Here is a 22,672-nt window from a genome sequence, read left to right as displayed (position 1 = left end):
TGTTGTAGTCTTTTGTGCTAAGCTAAGAGTTAACACTTTTTTCCTTCAATGGTTTTGAGAAACTGAAATCACATCAACAGTTAAAAAAATAAAATGCTCTTATTAAGCACTGTTTATTCATTCACCATAATCCAATCGTTTCCTATTTTATCTTTTCCAGTATTTAGGAACATACTCTTTACAGCACTCATCGTTGCCAAAACTTTATCATCTTTATTTGCATATTACTGCATAATACTGAGTATTGCCTTCTTTCTACGAAGTACATGCAGGATGGCCAGATACCTTGTACCAGACTTCTTGGAGGGGTGAAGCAGTAGAGGGTTAGGCAGTATTCTTTGTTGACTATGTTGAAAATAGATAATTAGATACGTAGCTGTACACTTATGTTTCAATATATACAGAAGAGAGTAATGTCAGTCTCAAAAAAGTGATGACCTTTAATTGTTTTCTGGGTCCTTTAAAAAGTGTTTCAGTTGTATCAGCTCACATCCTTTGGCATAACAACAATATGCACATATGAACATATCACATACTTTAAATAAAAAGTGGTTACCACCAGGCAGACAAGACAGACAGTTTTATGGAACATATATATGCAACATTACTTTGTTATAAAACCAGACTCTACTTACACAGATTCTGTGCAATCTTTGGGTCCAAGACTTTTAATTCTTTGATTCGTTTCTTAATGGATTTCTTTTCTTCAAATTCCTCCTCCTCTTTTTTTACTGCCAAAGTGAACACAAATTACTTACTGTAAACTCTTATTGTTTAGAAAAACATTAATGAATTCAGAAAACATATTTGCTATCAAGCATAATCAATTCACAAAATAACATATAGAAGAGAAAAAATACAGAGGTTTTGCATTTAATTGCTTGCATTCTCAACATGTGTTCTTCAGTGAAATTTGTCAGCATGTTGGCCTTCTAGAACAAGATTTTTTTTTAAATATATAGAAACTGAAGATGATAGTATTAGTTGTATGAACTGTCTGAAGTCATGAAAGTCATATATAAAATACCATTCAACTTTCTTCAGTCAGCCTGGCCAGGTTAGCATTCTAATTGGATTTTGATACTTGACAATAACAGATCTTGAAGAAGATATGTCAATATGTCTTGATATTAAGCAATAAGGAACCAACCCAGAATTTAGGTATTTTTGTGACTGCTTTTCTCCACGTATACACACCAAAAATATCAAAGATCACTGGCTTATGGAAAACTAACATTACTTTAGAATAAAAATGAGTTTATACCTATTTTCCTTATTTCCTCCAAAAGTTATATTTTTAGATATATGGCATAATAACCTTATTATAAAATACCAAAAAGACAAAGTGATTGTGGAAATGTACATTAACATGGCTGGAAATTTTGGTTCGTACTTTCTTTTCAAAAAATAATTCCTACAAATACATTCTCTCAAATGCATTATGTAAGCTGAATTTATTTCTCATTATTCACACACTGTCATAAGAATTTCATTTACAATAACAGCATAGTTTTGATAATGTATTAGTAAGAAATATTCCAATTATTATACAAACAAACAAAAAGTCCAAACCCACACAAATCTTTCCTTTAACCCAATCTGGTTGCCCTTTTTTATTTTCTTCCCTTTTTTTTTTTCTTCTCCTCCCCCCAGCACAAGTCTTCACTATCAAATATTATTCAGCCAATATATTACTATTTCACAAAATTAGTTTCCAGTCTTTTACAGTATGATTGTTGTAAATTAAGTTCTACATGCTCCAAATAGTTGAGAGTAGAAAATGTTTTGTAATAAAAGTATATGCTACTGACTTCAGAAGGAGATGGATATAGAGAAACTGTCAAGAAAACACAGGATTAAAATTTGTAGCTCACTGATGATTCTTGACAAAACTAGATGTAATATGAATTATCAAGAGAATTTCTCTAACTTGAAATTACTTCTGTAAATCTTAGGAGAGCTATGTCATTCTTAAAAAATGTTTTTCTAAGGACAATGACCTCTCAAGGTCTCTGACCTTTGTTGACTAGGAAACTACCAAAGAGATAAGAACTTAAAGACCTCACACAGGGATTGAAGGAACTAGATTCTAGTCACTCCCAAGCTGGTGGAGACACAAATTAGAATCATCTCCTAAATGACTTTTAATTGCTAGGCAGCACGATGCTCCCCTCTAAGGACATGCCACAGTGCAGAAAAGAACCTGAATGAAATGAAACTACTGAGTTAAGATATAAAGCAGGCCCTCAGAGGGCAGGGTCCTGGCAAATGGGTTACAAAGTCAAAATCTTCCTCTTCTGTCTTTCTCCTCACCCTACTGGAAACAACCAGCTGGTCTGAATCCACAGTTAAATCCACAGATTTAACAGAAAAGTCAACATTCTCCTGTCCCAGGAAAAATAACTGCCTACTATGTATATGAAAGCAAAAGAAGCAGTTTTTAACCACAATGTGAGAACTCAATACCCCATGTTCAAAAGGAACAGAATGACATTTAAGCTACTGGAGAAAAGGGAGGTTACCACTAAAGCTTCACTTCTATTTTTTTCTTCTAGTTATGGTTTAAGAGGCCTTACTAAATCCAGAAGGACATGTCAGGGGACATGGATCTCAAGATCATACAACTATTTTCTCCTCTCAGATTTCTTAAAGGCTACAGGCTGACAACAGTCATTCTCAAAACTATCATTCTTAATGGCATGTCTTATCAGTGCCCAAATTGCAGATCCCACTACATCTGGATATCTCTGTAGCACAGGTTCCATGCCATCTTCATACCTGAACTCATCTGAATCATAATGAAAATACAGTAATGCTTTATGGCTACCTTGAAACCTTGCACATCATCATTTTACGGAAAACAAAATCATTTTCTTCATAGACATAACAAAAGAAGTTAAAGTACATGAATTTATAAATTTGCTTAAACTTGCACTGACAGACTTGAACTGGATACTAATAGGGGATGAAAAAGAAAAAACACAAATATGTTTGCCTTTTCCAGGACTGGAAAGCAGTATTTATTCATTAGTCTTGTAACAGAGATAATACACAGATATACAAACATACAAAACTAACTTTCAAATTAAGGAACAATGTTGCAAATGAACTGGCTAATTCCCTCTGGAACTTTCATCCAGGAGGGGGTTACACACAAAGTGACAGCAATACTTAAGGCATCACAACCCTAAGGAAAAAATGAACATAGAACATACTCTAGAAACTCATGCAGGAATTGTATATAGAGTTATACAATTATGCAAACTTAATTACACCAGACTTACATGATACTCCTTCAGGAGAATTCAGGTCACATCCTTACATAGTTGGCAGCAATAAGAAGCAGAGGACACATATTACTTGTCTTTCCTATTGGAAATGGTGCACTTTCCAATGGAAATTCTGAAATTCTTATACCTCCTACTGCCTCTAGAAGTGTTTTACCTCGTTTGCTTGTTAACTTATTGGAATGGGCAGGAAGCAGGGAGGGGAGAAGAGACACAACTATTATCTATTTCCAACAAGAAAAAAGGTAAAAAACCCACAGGGGGGAGAGGAGGGAGAGAAAAACATTTAATACATCTGAATAAGTGAAGTAAATATCTAAACTAGCAGAAAATTTAAGAAAATCAGCACTTGTATTTTTATTTGGAGAGGGCACTGAGGGAAGGAGGAAAGTATACAGAAAATAGAAATGGGAACATCTGCTTACACTGGAAAAAGAGAGCACAGCCCAGTGAGAATGGGCAGCTGTTGCAGAAAGGAGATAAGGGAAACAGACATAAAACGTTGTCATGCTAACAAGAGAAGAAGCAAACCAGGGATCTCTAAACAATCATGGCTCCAGAAGTTGGACCATCACATTAAACCATTAATTGTTTCAAAATCTCAGGTCTTACTTCATGTATTATACAACTGAAAAGGAACGTTACATGTCAAGAACAGCACACTGGGGGCATACACATGGCCCAAGCATTTGAACTAGGTAATTTTTAGTCAGTAGTATCTCCTCTGATGCTCCAACTGCTCTGCTCTCCCAGGCTGGGAAACAAAATGCTACATCACTTTGAAACACACAGAATTCATCTCCCACACTTTTTAGTTCCCTTTATCTCCACAATCCCACATCCTTATTAACATGATATCAGAATTAACAGATGTGGTTGCCAGTGTACAGACAGAAAAATACCTCAAAGGAGTTTTATGCATTGGAAAAATCGCTTTTACCGACTCCTTCAAACACGTACATATACACATTCAACTGTAGTCAACTACCTGCATTTTGGCAACGATCTGACTGAAACTAGAGTCATGAAGGGAGTGGAGACAGAATTCTTTTACAAACATAACATCACAGCTGGAAGCCTACAGAATAGCATTTCACAGAAATGTGGATTGAATCCTATGTAGTTTACTCAGCAGATCTCTGAAACATTCACATTTTGGTAGCTGCAACTGAAAATCTACATTCATGAAGTGCTAGCTACATTTCCATTTCTGCCACAGATCCTGATAGAATCTGCTATCCACTATCATTGTGCAAGAAAAATCATGTCTCTGCATCTGTATGCTAAAGAAAAAAAAATTCCTCTAAAATACATCATTATTGAATAAAACCAAAATACCCTTGAAATACAGGTTTGGAAAGGAACATGCAGATCTGACCATTTGTTTGAAAAAGTCTGAATTCCTAGTTCAGCTAAAACTGGAAAACTACATTACACAGAAATCCACAGAACACTCAGTGGAGTAATTTTGTCACTAAGTAACAGAGTGTACAGAAAATTACACATCACCTTGCATCTTTCTTACCCTCTTAACTAAAACAACAGTCATCTTGAAGTCTGTCTTCACTGAAAAATGAAAGAACAAGCCTGGGGTCATGAGCTCAAAAGATGTACCCACACCAAGACTCATTATGAAAGTAGATGCCCACCTCACCTGTTTAGAAATCTAACTCTCAGAAGTAAATGATAGCTTGTGCCCCATACAGTAGGACATTCAACTGAAAGACATTCCTTATCTCCAAGAAGTTATCTGGAATCAAAGGAATAGGTCTTGAACAGAAAATGAGGTTGTAGCTGAATAAAAAAATGCTGCAAAAGTTCTTAGTTATTCAAAGCAAAAATGTGGCACAACTTGCTGTAAATCATAGAACTACTGAAGTTGGAAGGGACCTCTGGAGGTCATCTGTTCCAACCCCCCTACTCAAACAGGGCCACCTATAGCCAGGTGCCCAGGACTGTATTTAGGCAGCTTTTGAATACCTCTAAAGATTGAAGGAGAGGCCATAACCTCTGCAGACAACCCATGCCAGTGATCAGTTAGCCCCGCAATAAGTGTTTTGTGATGTTCAGGAGGAACCTCCCGTGTTTCAGTTTGTGCCCACTACTACTGCAAAGTGCCTGGTTTCATCCTCCTTTTACCCCCTCTTCAGGTATTAATATAAATTGACAGGATTCTCCTGAGCCTTCTCCAAGTTAAACAGTCCCAGCTCTCTCAGGCTTTCCTCACAGGAGAGATGCTCCGGTATCCTCATCATCTTTCTGACCCTTTGTTGGGCTGCCCTTAGAATGTCCATGCCTCCCTCTTACTGGGGAGGCTCAAACTGTACTCTGTACTCCATGTGTGGCCTGACCGGTGTGGAAACCTGAGACCTGCCAAGAAATATATGTCTTTTGGCTGACAGAACACAGCCTTTTGAAGACTTGGATTGTTTTAACAGCTCCAAAATTATTGTCCCGCAATATGACATGCAACAAAGAAAATAAAAGGACAAGCCTATTTCCTAGACAGCTTCCCTACTGAATTGCAGGGTTCACTAGCACAATTATTTGTGATAATCTGCTTCAAAATAGGAAAGAAATTCTGAACTAGATCTATTCTTAAATATCATCTAAGACATGTATTTGGGGTTTTCTTGCAGGGTTGGTGTTTTGTTTTTTTTTGGGGGTGATTTTTTTTCATTATTGTCGCTGTTTTGTTTTAAATAAAAACAAGGATAAAATGAGGATACAGCCCACAGCAATAGGAAGAATGTCTGAACCTGAGAGGTGAGAAAGCTGGTATATGCTCTTTCCAAAAAGAGCAACCTAAGGTTGTATCAACACAAAAGTTTTAGCCTCAGGGACTGTTTATCACACCTAATAATCTAATCCAGCCTTTTCATGGGGTACAAATTATGTTCCAAGTACTATGAAAAAGCTTTTATGATCCATCTTATTTTCCATCTACATATACCTATAACTTGGAAAATCAGTAAGAAACTATTAACTATGGTAGGAATATAAATAATGTTTCACAGTTTTAACTGTTAGCTTTGAAACTGAAAATGTTTCCATTACTGAGGTGGAATGCAAACTCCTAGAGAGTGAGGTCATTTGTTATTCTTCATGTTGACTATAACAGATATGTGGAACATACAATGCAAAAGTGCCAATGCATTCCAAGTTCCTGTTTATTCAGGCCTCTTTTTTGTCAATTTCTATTCATCAGTGCCTCCTATCTTTGGAATGGTAGTTGCTGCAATAGGGAATATTTCTTAAGTTTTACCATTTGTTTTCTAAGCAGTTTGTAAGAGATTGCCACTTCTTACCTCCCTCAAACATATGTTCAGTCATGCACACACGCACTGTTTTTCCTGTATTGACAACACTGCTGTTGAATTGGCACAATTCATGCATACACCATTTTAACTCAGTCATGCTTCATGAAAGCTTAAATTCATGCATCACTGTAACTCATTCAAAATAGAGGATTTTATTACAAATAATTTCTCAAGGGTACATAAGAACTGGAATCACTGGTAACAGCAAATGTACAAATATATTCAGGCATTTTATCTCTGACAGGTTATTTCAAGGTAATTCGGAAGAATATGCCTCTATAACAGGCTATTAAATACATCCAGTGACTGACAGTCTTTAATTTTATGCATATACATTACATTACATGCACAAAAATAAGTAATTCATCTTAGAATCTTTACAGTTGTCAGCAATGCATCTTGCCCACTGACAATCTGCGTAATTGTAGCACGAATAGGTGGACTAAGATAAAAAAAACACAACTAATTAAGGTGGACATATAAGGTCCTTGTTTGCAGAAAGACATACCGATAACAGGCATAGGCTGATCGATCATGTAACAGGAATTAGTACACTAGCAAGTGATTAACCAAATGGCCTAGTGTTTGTACTTCCACCCTTGTGCTCATCTTCTATAACAATCAATACAGGACTTTGCAATTACAGAGTACTGCTTTTGTGAAATTAGCCAAGTAACTAAGATTATTTTTTACTAAGTCACTAAGTGATTTGAAACAGAAATACCATCTTTATTTTGAAAACCTAAGTGCTATCATAGCAACTAAATAATTTCTAAATGATGTTAGTTCATTCATAAAGCTGAGACAGTAAACTCTCACTTTTTTAATGGCAGCTGATTAAATTCTGGGAAAAACAAAATCAACTCTGAATTTTTCCTTCAGTAACTCTCCAAAATACTGTCAGAAATATGGCACATAAAAATCAGAAGAATCTTTTTCTTCATGACAATCTGAACACTTGCTTGGGTCCACACTAGAATTGAAAGTTTTAACCAAGATTGATTCAACTCCTGGAATGATTTAAAATGTCATTAATTTTCCTCAAAGGGTAAAGGTAAGGGAAGAGGTAAGGGAAGAGGTAAGGGAAGAGGTAAGGGAAGAGGTAAGGGAAGAGGTAAGGGAAGAGGTAAGGGAAGAGGTAAGGGAAGAGGTAAGGGAAGAGGTAAGGGAAGAGGTAAGGGAAGAGGTAAGGGAAGAGGTAAGGGAAGAGGTAAGGGAAGAGGTAAGGGAAGAGGTAAGGGAAGAGGTAAGGGAAGAGGTAAGGGAAGAGGTAAGGGAAGAGGTAAGGGAAGAGGTAAGGGAAGAGGTAAGGGAAGAGGTAAGGGAAGAGGTAAGGGAAGAGGTAAGGGAAGAGGTAAGGGAAGAGGTAAGGGAAGAGGTAAGGGAAGAGGTAAGGGAAGAGGTAAGGGAAGAGGTAAGGGAAGAGGTAAGGGAAGAGGTAAGGGAAGAGGTAAGGGAAGAGGTAAGGGAAGAGGTGGGGGTTGAAATGGGTTTTCTGCTACAGTGAAGTTTGCTGAACAGGGAAAAGCAAAACACATTGGTGTTCTCAGCAGTAGAGTTGCTTAGAGTCTAGCTCCAGCAGACACATAATTCAGACCTCCTTATTTTAAGATATATTCCTATTACCAGGATTTAGCTGCTAGGGCCTTACAAGGCTGATCTGTCACTTGACAGAAGCTATCAAAAGCAGAATAACAGGACCTGAGTGCAGCTGCACCCAAGCTGAGCATAACTAATTAAAAAAGCACTATCATGTTGTTTATTATCCTGTGAAATGGAATGACAGCTGTTCAACTCCACCTCTCTGGGTCCAGTATATGAACTGAGGTAGAGAACCACACAAGGTTCTCTTGAACAAGGAGCCAGCATGGGTCAGTCTAAGCGGGACAAGGCAACAGAAACATAGAAGAGTTAGGGTTGGAAAAGACCATAAGATCATCTAGTTCCAACTCCCCTGCCATGGGCAGGGATAGCAGTTGAGTTAAAAAAGCAGTTAGAATCATAACTACACTGCTGTCTCTAGAAGCCTGTTCATAAGAATAATTATGCCTTGTATCTTGGGTTCAGCAGTAGCAGTCATTTTACTCCTCCTTAGTAGCTGGTGCAATGCTGTGGTTGTGACTTTCGGCCTGGGAACAGCACTGATAACAGCAATGTTTTTAGTTGCTGCGCGGTAATGTTTACTCTGACTAAGGACTTTTAGGTCTCATGCTCTGCCAGGGAGGAGGCGAAGCCAGGAGGAAGCAAAGACAGGACACCTGTCCCAAACTAACCAAAGAGGTATTCCATACCACAGCATGTCATGACCACTATATAAACTGGGGGCAGTTACCCAGAAGGGCTTGATACTTGCTTAGGTCGGGCTGGGTATTGGTTGGCTGGTGGTGAGCGGTTGTATTCTCTTCCCTTGTTATTTCCCTTATCATTATTATTATCAGTGGCAGCAGCAGTGGTTTTGTGTTATACCTTAGTTACTAAACTGTTCTTATCTCAAGCCGTGGGAGCTGCATTCTTTCGATTCTCCTCTCCATCCCTCTGGGAGCAGAGGGAGAAGGCAGGGGGAGCGACCGAATGGCTGCGTAGTACTGAGTTACCAGCTGGGCTTAAACCACGACACCCTGCTAGATCAATCACCTCTTCCAGAGGTCAGCAAGATGCACAGGAAAACATACAAGAACAAGTCAAACATATGCGTCTTTGCAAGTCTCCATATATTTGCCTTCCAGAGATAGTCCTATTCCAGAGCAAAAACTTTTTATTTAGTAATCTTCAAGACTGTTCTTCTGTGACTGTGTATAACTGCTGTTTACACCTACTAAATTTTAAACATTGATGAAGTTCTTGAGCACAGAGTTCCCATTCTTCATTATGCATTGTACAAAGAAAGTCATCCTTTTATTTGTTTTGATAACCATGATCATTTTGCTGTACCTCTATTATACCTTTTATTAGCGAGAGGAAACAAAGCCACACAAAGTAAGGAGGATGTGGGCACAGCTTGAACTTGTGCGTTGACACTTTTAGCTTTTATTACTTTGTTTTTTCTTTCCTAGCAGTCCTCAAATCCTATTTGCTTTCAGCCATTACTGAGAAGATTTTGCCAGCATATAACTAATATATTGTTAAACAATTCTACCCTTTACTAATGATTATCTACAACATGTACACCATGGGTACCAACTTCACTAACTGTAGATCCTAAAAAAAAACAGAAACCTTTTGAAAAAGTTATCACATTGGTCACTTAGCTTCCTTTCCTCTGATGCTGTCATAGGTTCAAATAACACTTTACACAGCACAGTTCATTGCTCAGCTGTTTCAGAGAATCATAGAATAGTTGGGGTTGGAAAGGACCTTAACATCATCTATTTCCAACCCGCCTGCCATCAGCAGGGGCACCTCCCACTAAACCATGCCACACAAGGCACAAGGCTCTGTCCAACCTGGACTTGAACATCGCCAGGGATGGAGCATTCACAACTTCCTTGGGCAACCCATTCCAGTGCCTCAACACCCTAACAAGAAAGAATTTCCTTCTTATATCCAGTCTAAACTTGCCCTGTTTTAAGTATTAACCTGTTACCCCTTGTCCTATCACTACAGTCCCTAATGAAGAGCCCCTCCACAGCATCCTTATAAGCCCCCTTCAGATACTGGAAGGCTGCTATGAGGTCTCCACACAGCCTTCTCTTCTCCAGGCTGAACAGACCCAACTTTCTCAGGCTATCTTCATACAGGAGGTGCTCCAGTCCCCTGATCATCCTCATGGCCCTCCTCTGGACTTGTTCCAACAGTTCCATGCCCTTTTCATGTTGAGGACACCACAACTGCACACAATACTCCAGTGAGGTCTCACGAGAGCAGAGTAGAGGGGCAGGATCATCTCCTTCGACCTGCTGGTCACGCTCCTTTTGATGCAGCCCAGGATATGGTTGGCTTTCTGTGCTGCAAGCACACACTGCTGGTTCATGTTCAGTTTCTCATCAACCAACACCTCCAAGTCCTTCTCTGCAGTCCTGCTCTGAATCTCTTCTCTGCCCAACCTGAGGTTCTGATATCATCCTCTAGTTCTCTTAGAAGTCCAGGGTGAACAGCAACTGATACTAGCAATCCTTTACTGTCCATTTTATTGACCAATTCTAAATCTTCCTCTACTGACCATACAAGTTGTGACTGATCCTCCAACACAGTGCTTCCCTCAAAGCCAGTTTAGAGGCAACTTCACTACTGGCCAAACCAAAAACAATTATAAGCTTTAGCATTTGAAAGTAGAAAAGAAGTATGTTACTCAAACTTTTTTTCCTTTGGAAGACAGATAAGAAGCAGTGAATTATACTTTTGTACTACATTTTTATTAATTCTTTATCCATGCTCAAAACTAACTAGTAGAAAAATTTTAACACCTTATCTTTAACTGAGCAAAGCAGCAAGCATTAAAACAGCATTTCAAACATACCGAAGTCCCTGCAATTTAAATACAAGCATATACTCTTCAGTAAAATCTAAACGAAAAAGAGACACTAATGTGGCTTCTGACGCTTATAGATTTTATGCAGCATATGTTAAATATCATAAATGAGAGCACACAAGGGCCACTGACCCCAGTACTTTTAAATGACCTCAGAGATTTCGATAAAGTTGGTCTGACACATTTCTATTATTGTGCATACTGCATGCTTAGCAGTTAAGACACATCCAGAGGGACCTGGACATGCTCGAGAAGGGGGTCCATGTAAGCCTCATGAGGTTCAGTAAGAACACATGTAAGGTCCTGCATTTGGGTCAGGGCAACCACCAGTATCAGTACAGGTGGGGGGATGAAGGGATTGAGAGCAGCCTTGTGGTAAAGGACTTGGGGTTACTGGTAGATGGAAAAAACTGGACATGAGCCTCCACAAAGCCACCGCAACAATCAGGGTGCTTCAAGAACTCCTTCATTCACTAAAATGGCAGAAAATCACCAAGCAAAAAAAAAAAAAAAAAAAACACCACCACCAAACAAAAACCCAAACAAGTAGCGCATACCTTTCAACCAAGGTAAACCAAAGCTAGGGACCAGGTTAGGAAAGCCAAGGCCCAGTTAGAATTCAATTTGGCTAGAGATGTTAAAAATAACAGGAAGGGATTCTACAGGTACATTGCAAATAAAAAACAGACTAGGGACAATGTAGGCCCCCCTCAGGAAGCTCTCAGAAGAACTGGCTACACAGGATTTGGAGAAGGCTGAGGTTCTGAATGACTTCTTTGCCTCGGTCTTCACTGGCAAGGCTCTGACCACACCACCCATGTATTGGAAAGCAGACACAGGGACTGTGAGAATGAAGACCTTGGGCCCACTGTAGGAGAGGAACAGGTTTGAGACCATCTTAAAAACCTGAATGTGCACAAGTCCATGGGACCTGAAGAAATCTATCCGTGGGTCCTGAAGGAGCTGGAGAATGAAGTTGCTAAGCCACTGTCCATCATATTTGAAAAATCATGGCAGTCAGGTGAAGTTCCCAATGACTGGAAAAAGGGAAATATAATCCCCATTTTCAAGAAGGGGAACATGGATGACCCGGGGAACTACAGACCAGTCAGTCTCACCTCTGTGCCTGGCAAAATCTTGGGGCAGATTCTCCTGGATGGCATGCTAAGGCACATGAAAACCAACAAGGTGCTTGGTGACAGCCAGCATGGCTTCACTAAGGGGAAATCCTGCCTGACCAATTTGGTGGCCTTCTATGGTGGAGCTACAGAACTGATGGACAGGGGTAGAGCAGTTGATGTCATCTACCTGGACTTGTGTAAAGCGTTCAACATTGTCCCACATGACATCCTTGTCTCTAAATTGGAGAGACATCAATTTCATAGGTGGACCATTCAGTGGATAAAGAACTGGCTGGATGGCGCATGCAAAGAGTTGTGGTCAATGGCTCTATGTCCAGCTGGAGACCAGTAACAAGTGGTGTCCTTCAGGGATCGGTGTTGGGACCGGTCTTGTTTAACATCTTTGTCGCTGACATGGACAGTGGGATTGAGTGCACCCTCAGCAAGTTTGCCGATGACACCAAGCTGTGTGGTTCGGTCGATATGTTGGAGGGAAGGATTGCCATCCAGAGGGACCTCAACAAGCGTGTGAGGTGGGCTGATGGCCAACCTCATGAAGTTTAACCATGCCAAGTGCAAGGTCCTACACCTGTGTCGGAGCAATCCCAGGCACAGCTACAGGTTGGGCAGAGAAGAGATTCAGAGCAGCCCTGCAGAGAAGGTCTTGGGGGTGTTGGTCGATGAGAAAATGAACATGGGCCAGCTTCAGTGTGCACTTGCAGCCCAGAAAGCCAACCATATCCTGGGCTGCATCAAAAGGAGCATGACCAGCAGGTTGAAGGAGATGATCCTGCCCTTCTATACTCTGCTCTCATGAGACCTCACTTGGAGTATTGGGTGCAGTTCTGGTGTCCTCAACATAAAAAAAGACATGGAACTGTTGGAACAAGTCCAGATGAGGGCCACGAGGATGATCAGGGGACTGGAGCACCTCCCGTATGAAGACAGGCTGAGGAAGTTGGGGCTGTTCAGCCTGGAAAAGAGAAGGCTGCGTGGAGACCTCATAGCAGCCTTCCAGTATCTGAAGGGGGTCTATAGGGATGCTGGGGAGGGACTCTTCATTAGGGACTGTAGTGATAGGACAAGGGGTAACGGGTTAAAACTTAAACAGGGGAACTTTAGATTGGATGGAAGGAGGAAATTCTTTCCTGTTAGGGTGGTGAGGCACTGGAATAGGTTGCCCAGGGAGGTTGTGAATGCTCCATCCCTGGCAGTGTTCAAGACCAGGCTGGATGAGGCCTTGGGTGAGATGGTTTAGTGTGAGGTATCCCTGCCCAAGGCAGGCGGGTGGGAACTTGACGATCTGAAGGTCCTTTCCAACCCTAACTATTCTATGATTCTATTCTATGAAAGCTTGTGGTGTAACCATTAGATTATAACGAGCGCCAGAGTGGAGTGGACCACATAACCAGCAGGGCAGAAGAAATCAGTCAGGCCTCATCCCTTCAGCATCAATGAACTGTTGCATCTTCTCAGTTGCTCACAGAGCACCATCCCATGATCCCAGTTGAACAGAAGGTGGCACTGCAGCTTAAAAAGGCTGTTCCAAACTTTTCCCTGACACTTTATGCTGACCAGCACACTCTTTATCTGTATAGCAAATGCCAGCAGCTAGTTTCCATTTGTGCTAATTTCCTGTCCCAGATCACGTAAAACAGAACAGACACCCTTCAAACTAGCAGCACCAGATTCACCTGTCACCGAAATATGGCACAAAGCAAATTTATGAAATTGGCTACCACATTAAATGATAAACAAATGCTAAAAAGCATTTGGTTTTACTTAAGGCATTTTTCTCTCAGAACAGTACACTGTAACACCTTGATAAGATAAACATTTTTCATTATTTATTTGATACTTGTTCTGTCAAGATTTAAAGTTAACAAGGCCCATCTATATCTACAGTTGAAGATGTACATCTGATAGAGAAAGGATTCTGTTAAGATTACATCTCCTTCCTTGAAACTATGGTTTTAGTTTTACTTGTGTGAAATAGTGTTATATAGCCTTTCCAGCACTCAACTCTCAATCAGTGTTTTACTACATATCCTTAAAGATGAACAATACCTCAAGGTACTCACAAAAAAGACAATTTCTACTAGTTATTGTATAAAAGTCATTTATAGCACAGAACACATACTTATAAAAGCGCATTCTATAGTGCAATACTTTTGCTGAACACTGATTTTTCAAGGGGTACTCTATGGGTTCTGATTTTATTTTTAATTCTTTTATTAACCTCTGATCTCAGCTTTAAACAATTCAACATCTTTCCAGCAGGGAAACACTGGATCAGGCTTTCAATCAAATTCATCAAGTGACTACACAAAAGAACAGAACATAACAGCAAAAGAGATACAGGAGTGGAAAGATAGGAATGAATGATCTGACATAAGAGGCACAGCTTACTAAGCTCCCACTGTCACCTCACAGCAACATCAGTGCCTCACATATCAAAAAGGCAAGGGCAGCACTAGCCTAACAAAGGACTGATCATTAATTTGTGGAAAGAAACAACAGTATATGGGACTCCAAACCAAAAGGGCAGAGGGGAGAGAACAGCAAACTAGGATCACCAGGGAGGAGCTGGCATATCCTGAAAGAAACTTAATGAGGAAGCCACAGTTAGTAGCAGACTGCTAAGTTACACAGACAGTGAGAGACCAAGCACACAGAATCATTAAAATCATTTAGGTTGGAAAAGACCCTTAAGATCACCAAATCCAGCTGTTAACCAAGCACTGCCGCGTCCACCACTAAACCATGCCCTCAAGCACCACATCTACAAGTCTTCTAAATACCTCCAGGATGGAGACTGCACCACTTCCCTGGGAAGTCTGTTCCAATGCTTGTCCTGTGGCAAAGACATTTTTCCTAGTATCTTATTTAAACCTCCCATGGGACAAGTTGAGGCCATTTCTTCTCATCCTATCACTTGTTACTTGGGAGAAGAGGCCAACCCCTGCCTCGCTTCAACCTCCTTAACATATCAGAGATAATAAATAGCATTTCCTCATATCAGTCCCTGAAGTACCTGTAAGTACCTGAAGTAGGCCTCGTGACATGGATGGATCACTTCTACCACCCTAAAACATCAGACACCAGTACATAACCAGGCAGTACAATAGCTCTAGATCTCCAATATGATGACATGCTGAATGGCAGGCAACCTTAAAGTAGCAGGGACTTGAAGGTCAAATGCCTGTGTTTGAACCTTCAGAGAAAGATTACTTACTCATTGTTATAACCCCTGGAAGCTGGGAAAAACAGATGACAAGTCAATAAATAGCCAAATCACTGCAATCTGCAACCCAACTTTTTCCTCCTGCACTAATGCTGCACCTGCTGCTCCTAAACATTTACCTTACATGGTGTATGGCAACATGGGAGAGAAGATTAAGAAAAGCAAGTCTATGTCTCACTTGTACATTTTTGCAACAGTAATACTAACTATAGTGTCATCTAATAAATGTAAAATAGGAACTCACAGCCCAAGGTCCGGGTTGCTGCTATATGAAAGCACAACATACATATTTTTCAGATTTTTGTTAAGTCTACCTTCAAAATACTGAGCTGTTTTTCTTAAAGATCCATTTTCAAGATAAGTGTGCCTGAACCTCCCAGATCTAGTTGATTGGAGCCAATCTGCAGTTTAAATTTATTCATGACTAGCTTATACTGATTTCTCTTGGTTTAAACAGTTCCTTTCCCTTCCTAATGCTCTTCTAAAAGAAGAAGAAAACAGCATTACAACATGATCTTTGCTTTTCCTTAATTAGAGATTTCAAATCCATTTAATCTCTTCACCTGATGATACCAGCAGCTTCTATGCATCTGTGATTTAACCTGTCTCGAGTCTGGGACAGTAGAACTGAAAGTCATATTAAGAAGCGTGACTTGTAAACATATTAACAACAATGCTTCCCCACTGGAAACAATTCTGTGAAATCCAGGATTTGTTCTGCTCTTCTTCTCCTACCTTTTTTCCTTTTTTTTTTCTTTGTAAACAACTGATACATACATATACATAAATGCAAGTAAAACTCGCAGATTCCAGTGCTAAGCTGAAGTTTGTATTCACACTTAAATTTTGAGCATGAGCACCTTTTAATTAAGGCTCTGCTACCCTGACCACAAGGAAAAGCAAGTTCTATATTATGCTCTTACACAGCATCAATTTAAATGGGCTAGAGAAGTGTTAGATTATTTCAGACAGCTTCTTTCTCAGCTGATTTATAACCAAGTTTTTTTTTGCTCATCGGCACTCACACCCTCTATTCTCAAACACCACTGGTACTCTGCCATTTTGCAAGTAGTCTGTCAGCTACTACAGGTCTCCATAATAAAGAATTAGCAGATGGATGTTAGCAAGACTACACAAAGATAGTAAGAAATATTTTAATGACTGCTACACAACTTTAAAATAAAGGTTACTGGTTGCTCTTCCTATCTGCATTCATCCCACCCCCACCCCTCTACTTCCTCCCCACTGACATCCACATCAAGACACTGTGGACATCAGACAAATAGCACGCTGTTAAATACCAAATAGGCAAATACAGTAACATTTAGCAATCTGAACAAGGAATTGAACATACTGAAATACCTACATGTTGAAAAAGTTCTGTTTAAATACAAAGATACAGATTAAGATTTGTACAAGAAGTCTAACAGTTCTTATTCCATAGATCATATATGTAGCATGAATACCTTGAGATGGCTTGAAATGCACTTAACTAGAACAAATTCTTTCAGATTTGATGGACTTAAAAGTAACTGCAAAATTTGCCAATCATACAAAACTGTTTGGCTTTGTTCCCTAATTTATGTTTCTACCACTCATCCAGCTTATTATCTGCGACGTCCTAACCTCCTTCAAACTTGAGAATGCCTCCAAACTCTGCCATCACAAAATTCAGCCTTCTCCTAATACATCAAACTATCATTGAGACTATTTAATAATTATTCCCAAAACTCATCCTTCAGAAACTCTACTAATAGCCTCATAGTACAATGCATCCTTTGATGTTCCACACCTCCTCTTGAACCCACCTGTTTTACGAGTCTGCAGCTGATATCACTTTCCATTAATACTGACACATTGGCAATCCTACGGCAGTCACAAGGTTAAATCTATCACATTTACTTTGCTTAGAAAAATTACCATCTTCTCAAAATGAATCCAATTTTATCAGCTATCTGGCATAATTTACTTTTCATACGCTGAGTCTGACACACACACCTAAAAGTCTACCTCTACCTTTGACTATAATTTTGTAGAAAAACTCTTCAGTATTTCTGCATATCATTGATATTGGACTCACAAATCTGTAACACAAACTCCTCTGTGATTTTTGAAATTAACTTACAGAAAAGGTACTAACTCCTTTTACATAGCAAAAATATAAAACCCCCTTGCTATAACCATTAAATAATGCATTATTCCTTTGTAATCATGAGTAAAAGTTATACACGCTGTTCCTAACAGAAGTAATGAAATGGATTGATATAATTGAATAAAGAGAAAAACAGTAAGGCTCCATATTATAAGTTAAAGTCAAGGTCCTTCTGTGCAAAAGCAACCAGAGTATTAGACTGAAACAAAATATGGCTTCAGCCAACATTTTTCATTCCTAAATCAATAGCTGTCAATCAGCAGATTTGTTTATGTGGTCTCATTAGAGTACATTACCTCAATCTCAAAAGTCATAGTAAAGAACATGGAGAGCATAACTGTACCTACTTAACCAGCACTCAGGCACCCTCATTAATTTTTTTCATCTCACTTTCAAGCATGACATGGCTCATATCAGAACAATAACTTGCTGATAATTGTTTGAGACAACAGCTGGACAGGAACAGTGCAGAGGTGAACATTCTTATAGATTAAAGGGTGTCTCAGTGAATTACAATTAGTTTAAAAAGTCACCTGCCCTGTCCAGCAGCTTTGAAAAGACGACATTTCATTACCAACTAAAGAAACCCTAGCATATTTTCAGCTTTAATAACCCAATTGTACTGTATTTTTAAAATAGAAATTTCTCAATACCATATGACAAATACTGAAATGGGTGAGCATGCAGCTCAGTAGGCGTAATATTTCTGAAACTGTCATATGATACAAAGTGAATCTTAGCTTGTCATTCATTATCATCTAATTTAAATGATGAGAAAATAAGAATTATTTAAACAGCACTCAAATTACAAGCCACCTTTACAAAACTTTTTGACTCCTTTGAAAGAAAAAGTATCATACCTAGGAATACAAAAATAAAATGAAAAAAAAAAAAAAGATCAAGTACACAATGCTAAACAAACCACAGAGAATTCTATAGTTGCACTGCATAACAAGCTAAAGGAAAATAGAGTTTGCAGTTTTCTGAATACTGTTCTTTCTCTGAGCTAAGGAAAAAAGCTATTCCAGAATCTTCTGGTCTCTCCAAAACTCCAAATATAATTTGCTGTAATTAAAAAATGAAATGCCAGTAGAAAAAGCAAAATGTATCTGCCTTTCTCTGGCAAAATACTATATCCACCTATCTTTTCTACCCACTTCAAAAACTAAGCCTTTGTTTCTCAAAAAGAAAAGAGAGAGCTGCTCCCTTTTCAAACTTATTCAAGCAGCAGGATCCATAATGCCTTTTGCCCAGTCAACCTGAACAGAAGCATGTTTGCACTGCCCTGTAACAGGAAGGAGGGAGGCTCTACAGCAGTTTCCCACTTCAAAGTAGAGCCTTCAATTTTTTATGACTACTATGAAACAGTTCACACTAACACTGCAGATAACAGGACTGCACCGTATTAGATAGTGAAGAAATGTAAAATATACTTTCAAAGCTTTCCAGTTCTTTTAGCTGTATTTCTTCCCATAAAGCTTCAAGTATTTGAAATAGCTACTAGGTGATAGAACAAATAGATAGACTAATATTTCAGAAGTTGGGTCGCCAAATACTGGAGAGATTGTCCCTCTGAGTTTTCCAAAACAAACTAGATTTAGTATCATCTCAAACCAGACACTGAGAAAGAATATTTTTCTACACAATCCACTTAAAAACCAGGACAATGAGACCAGAAATCCACAAGCTTTTTCTAAAATCTTCTTGTTGCTGTTCATCATCATTATCAACATCATTCATTCATTAATAAGTGGATGGGACATTACATAAGGTGGACTTTACACCTACAATTTCCCTTACTATCAATCTACTTTTTCAGTTTGAATGATATTTAGAAAATACTGAGACTTTACACAGTAATTCTACTTTCTAAAGCTATCTCACCATAAAAATAACCACCACAGTTCTCTTCTTGCATCTACTTTCTGAAAATGGATGCAAGCACATAATTACAAACGAACACATACAGTGGAGGTCACTATTTATGCTTTTGTCAATGGATATTCAAAGCTGTTACTGTAAACGTAAACAACAAAACAACTGTATTTCTAGAATCACAGAATGGTTAGGGTTGGTAAGGATCTTAACATCATCTAGTTCCAACCCCCCTGCCATGGGCAGGGACACTTCACACTAAACCATATCACCCAAGGCCTCGTCCAACCTGGCCCTGAACACTGCCAGGGATGGAGCATTCACAACCTCCCTGGGCAACCCATTCCAGTGCCTCACCACCCTAACAGGAAAGAATTTCCTCCTTATATCCAATCTAAACTTCCCCTGTTTAAGTTTTAACCTGTTACCCTTTGTCCTATCACTACAGCCCTGATGAAGAGTCTTCTCCAGCACCCTTGTAGGCCCCCTTCAGATACTGGAAGGCTGCTATGAGGTCTCCACGCAGCCTTCTCTTCTCCAGGCTGAACAGCCCCAACTTCCTCAGCCCGTCTTCATACAGGAGGTGCTCCAGTCCCCTGATCATCCTCGTGGCCCTCCTCTGGACTTGTTCCAACAGTTCCATGTCCTTTTGATGTTGAGGACACCAGAACTGCACACAATACTCCAAGTGAGGTCTCACAAGAGCAGAGCAGAAGGGCAGGATCACCTCCTTCAACTTCCTGGTCATGCTCCTTTTGATGCAGCCCTGAAGGCTGATAGGAAAAAAAAAAAAAAAAACCAACCAAACCAAACAAAACCCACCACCAACAGCAAAACACACAAAAAACCCAACAATCCACTTTTTTCATGCATTAAATAATTCTACAAAATATTACCTTAAAATTTTACTGAGACAAAAGCCTTTTCTAGAGAAGAATCGACACTTTGATTTATGATGATGTTGCTTCATTTGAAATTATAAAGTTAGTATTTCTCTAATTCTCTACAGATATATTTAAAGCCACAAGTTAACCATTGCTGTTGCAGATTGTAAAAAAAAAAAAAAAAAGAAACCTATACCTAAAGCTGCATAGTCATTAGTTTCAACATGCACTAAAGATTTGATTTTTAAGGAAATACTTGAAACAGGTCTAAAAATACAGTTCTAAACACAAAGAGGGAAGAGAAAAAGAAAAAGAATTTTTAGCTTCACAGTCTCTAAAAACCACAGCATATATATATATGAAGAAAGCAGAGGTTGCGAGGTTTACAGAGAAGCATGAATTAGTAAGTTATTCAATAAGATGTCAAGATCTGTTTCTAGTGAGAATATAAGATGAGTAAAGTTTGGAATATTTTTAAATATACAAAGGTCACAGTAACATAAGACATAATACAGGCTGAAAAAAGATCCAAGAATCTCGTTGCTATGGTGAAGACATGAGGAAGCAGAAAGTCAAAATGGCATGCATAAATAGTTAGAAAAAGTATTGGGATACAGAACAAAAAGATGTGATGCAAGAACACAATGTGAGACATTAAAATGATTTCACACAATATTTGTCAAATTAAAAAATAATGGATACAAAGAGAGAAATATACATTGAAAAACTTCCTGCAAAAACTAAAGTAGTGCAGAGCCAGAAATTTAACTGACCATTACTAACAGAAAATGACAGTGCAAACTATAATTCCTGATCTTCATACAGTTTTTGTTAGGAGAGTCATCTTGTTGACTAGAAAAGGATGGCTTACATAAAATTAAAAAAAAAAAATAATCATACTATGTCAATATGACATAATCACTAGTCAGTAGCACAGTATATGAGGATTAAAATAAGCTAAAATTAAGAAAAGAAAGTGTCATGGTTTAAACCCAGTCAGGTAACTCGTTCACTCACTCCCCCCCTTCTTGCCCTCCCCCTACTCCCAGAGGGATGGAGAGGAGAATCGAAAAGAATGCAACTCCCACAGGTTGAGATAAAAACAGTTTAGTAACTAAGGTATAACACAGATCACTACTGCTACCACCAATAATAACAATGATAAAGGAAATAACAAGGGAAGAGAATACATCACCTCACCACCAGCCAACAGACAACTCGCCCCCCCCCCCCCCCCCCCCCCCAGCCCAACCAAGCACTGACCCATCCCTCCTCCAACCCCGCAGTCTCCCAGCCCTTCCAGCTAACTCCCAGTTACATCCTGGGCATGACGTGCTGTGGTACGGAATACCTCTTTGGTCAGTTTGGGTCAGGTGTCCTGTCTCTGCTTCCTCCCGGCTGCCCCTCCTCCCTGGCTGAGCATGAGGCTCACAAAGTCCTTGGCCAAACCAAAACATCCTTGTTATCAGCTCTGTTCCCAAGCTGAAAGTCAAAACCCTGCACTGCACCAGCTACCAAGGAGAAAAATGACTGCTACTGCTGAACCCAGGACAGAAAGATAATAGTAGAAGTTACAATTGTAATAGCTCAAATGTTGTAACTATACAAGTACTGAGATTTATTCTGGCACATTGAACTTGATTTCATAAACCATAAACCTTGCTCTACAAAATTTCCCCTCCTTTTCCCAAATATAAACTGTAAATAGCAGTAAGAAAAAAATACAAATATGACTAAGGAAAATTAAAGGCAAACAAAAGTTTGGTTTGCTGTAATAAGTGAATGTTCATATTTCACATATCTATCCTACCTAAGGAAAGCTATATTCTGCTTTAATCTACACTGCTTAACACTGTGGAAGTAGATATCATACAATCTGGAGAATGAGCAGCTTACAGATTTAGACTTGAAAGTCTCTTGAATGGCCAAGAAAAATGGGCAGTATCTTTTCTCTCTGAAACTCACATTATACTTGCATTCATGTACGGCTCTCTGAGAAAAATCTCTATGAAGGAACTTGATCTGGCATATAAAGCTTAATACATATGTAGCAATCATCACAGGTGAGTTCCCAGTTGCACAAGCAAACATTACACATGATAAAAATATGTCAAAATAGTTTCTAAGAAAAAGGTGAACAAACCAGAATATTTACTTACTGAAAAGGGCATTAATATCTCTTTCAAACTAGCTGGAAATCAACAAAAAACTAATTCATTTTCAGACGTAATAAACAAATCTTAATGAAACTCAAATCTCTACAGCATACTGGAGTACTTGTGGGATACAGTTATATAACTAAAACTAGTGTTAATCCAGGT

General features: G+C 39.0%; 1 protein-coding gene across 2 annotated transcripts in view; it reads right to left on the bottom strand.

Moving 5' to 3' along the window:
- The window catches only part of DIAPH3 (diaphanous related formin 3), a 230,889-nt gene that overhangs the window by 132,147 nt on the left and 76,070 nt on the right, over nucleotides 1–22,672 (bottom strand). For both annotated transcript variants that reach the window (XM_061457257.1, XM_061457256.1), the window contains one exon: nucleotides 636–731. In XM_061457257.1, coding sequence (XP_061313241.1) covers nucleotides 636–731 — 96 coding nt within the window. The remainder of the gene's footprint in view (nucleotides 1–635; nucleotides 732–22,672) is intronic.

The sequence above is a fragment of the Pezoporus flaviventris genome, unplaced genomic scaffold (assembly GCF_033815535.1).
Source record: "Pezoporus flaviventris isolate CSIRO_AGI_PZ_B2104156 unplaced genomic scaffold, CSIRO_AGI_Pfla_v1 ptg000025l, whole genome shotgun sequence".
Classification (NCBI taxonomy): domain Eukaryota; kingdom Metazoa; phylum Chordata; class Aves; order Psittaciformes; family Psittacidae; genus Pezoporus; species Pezoporus flaviventris.
Note: the sequence above shows the minus strand (reverse complement) of the source record. Positions and strands in the feature narration are given on the sequence as shown.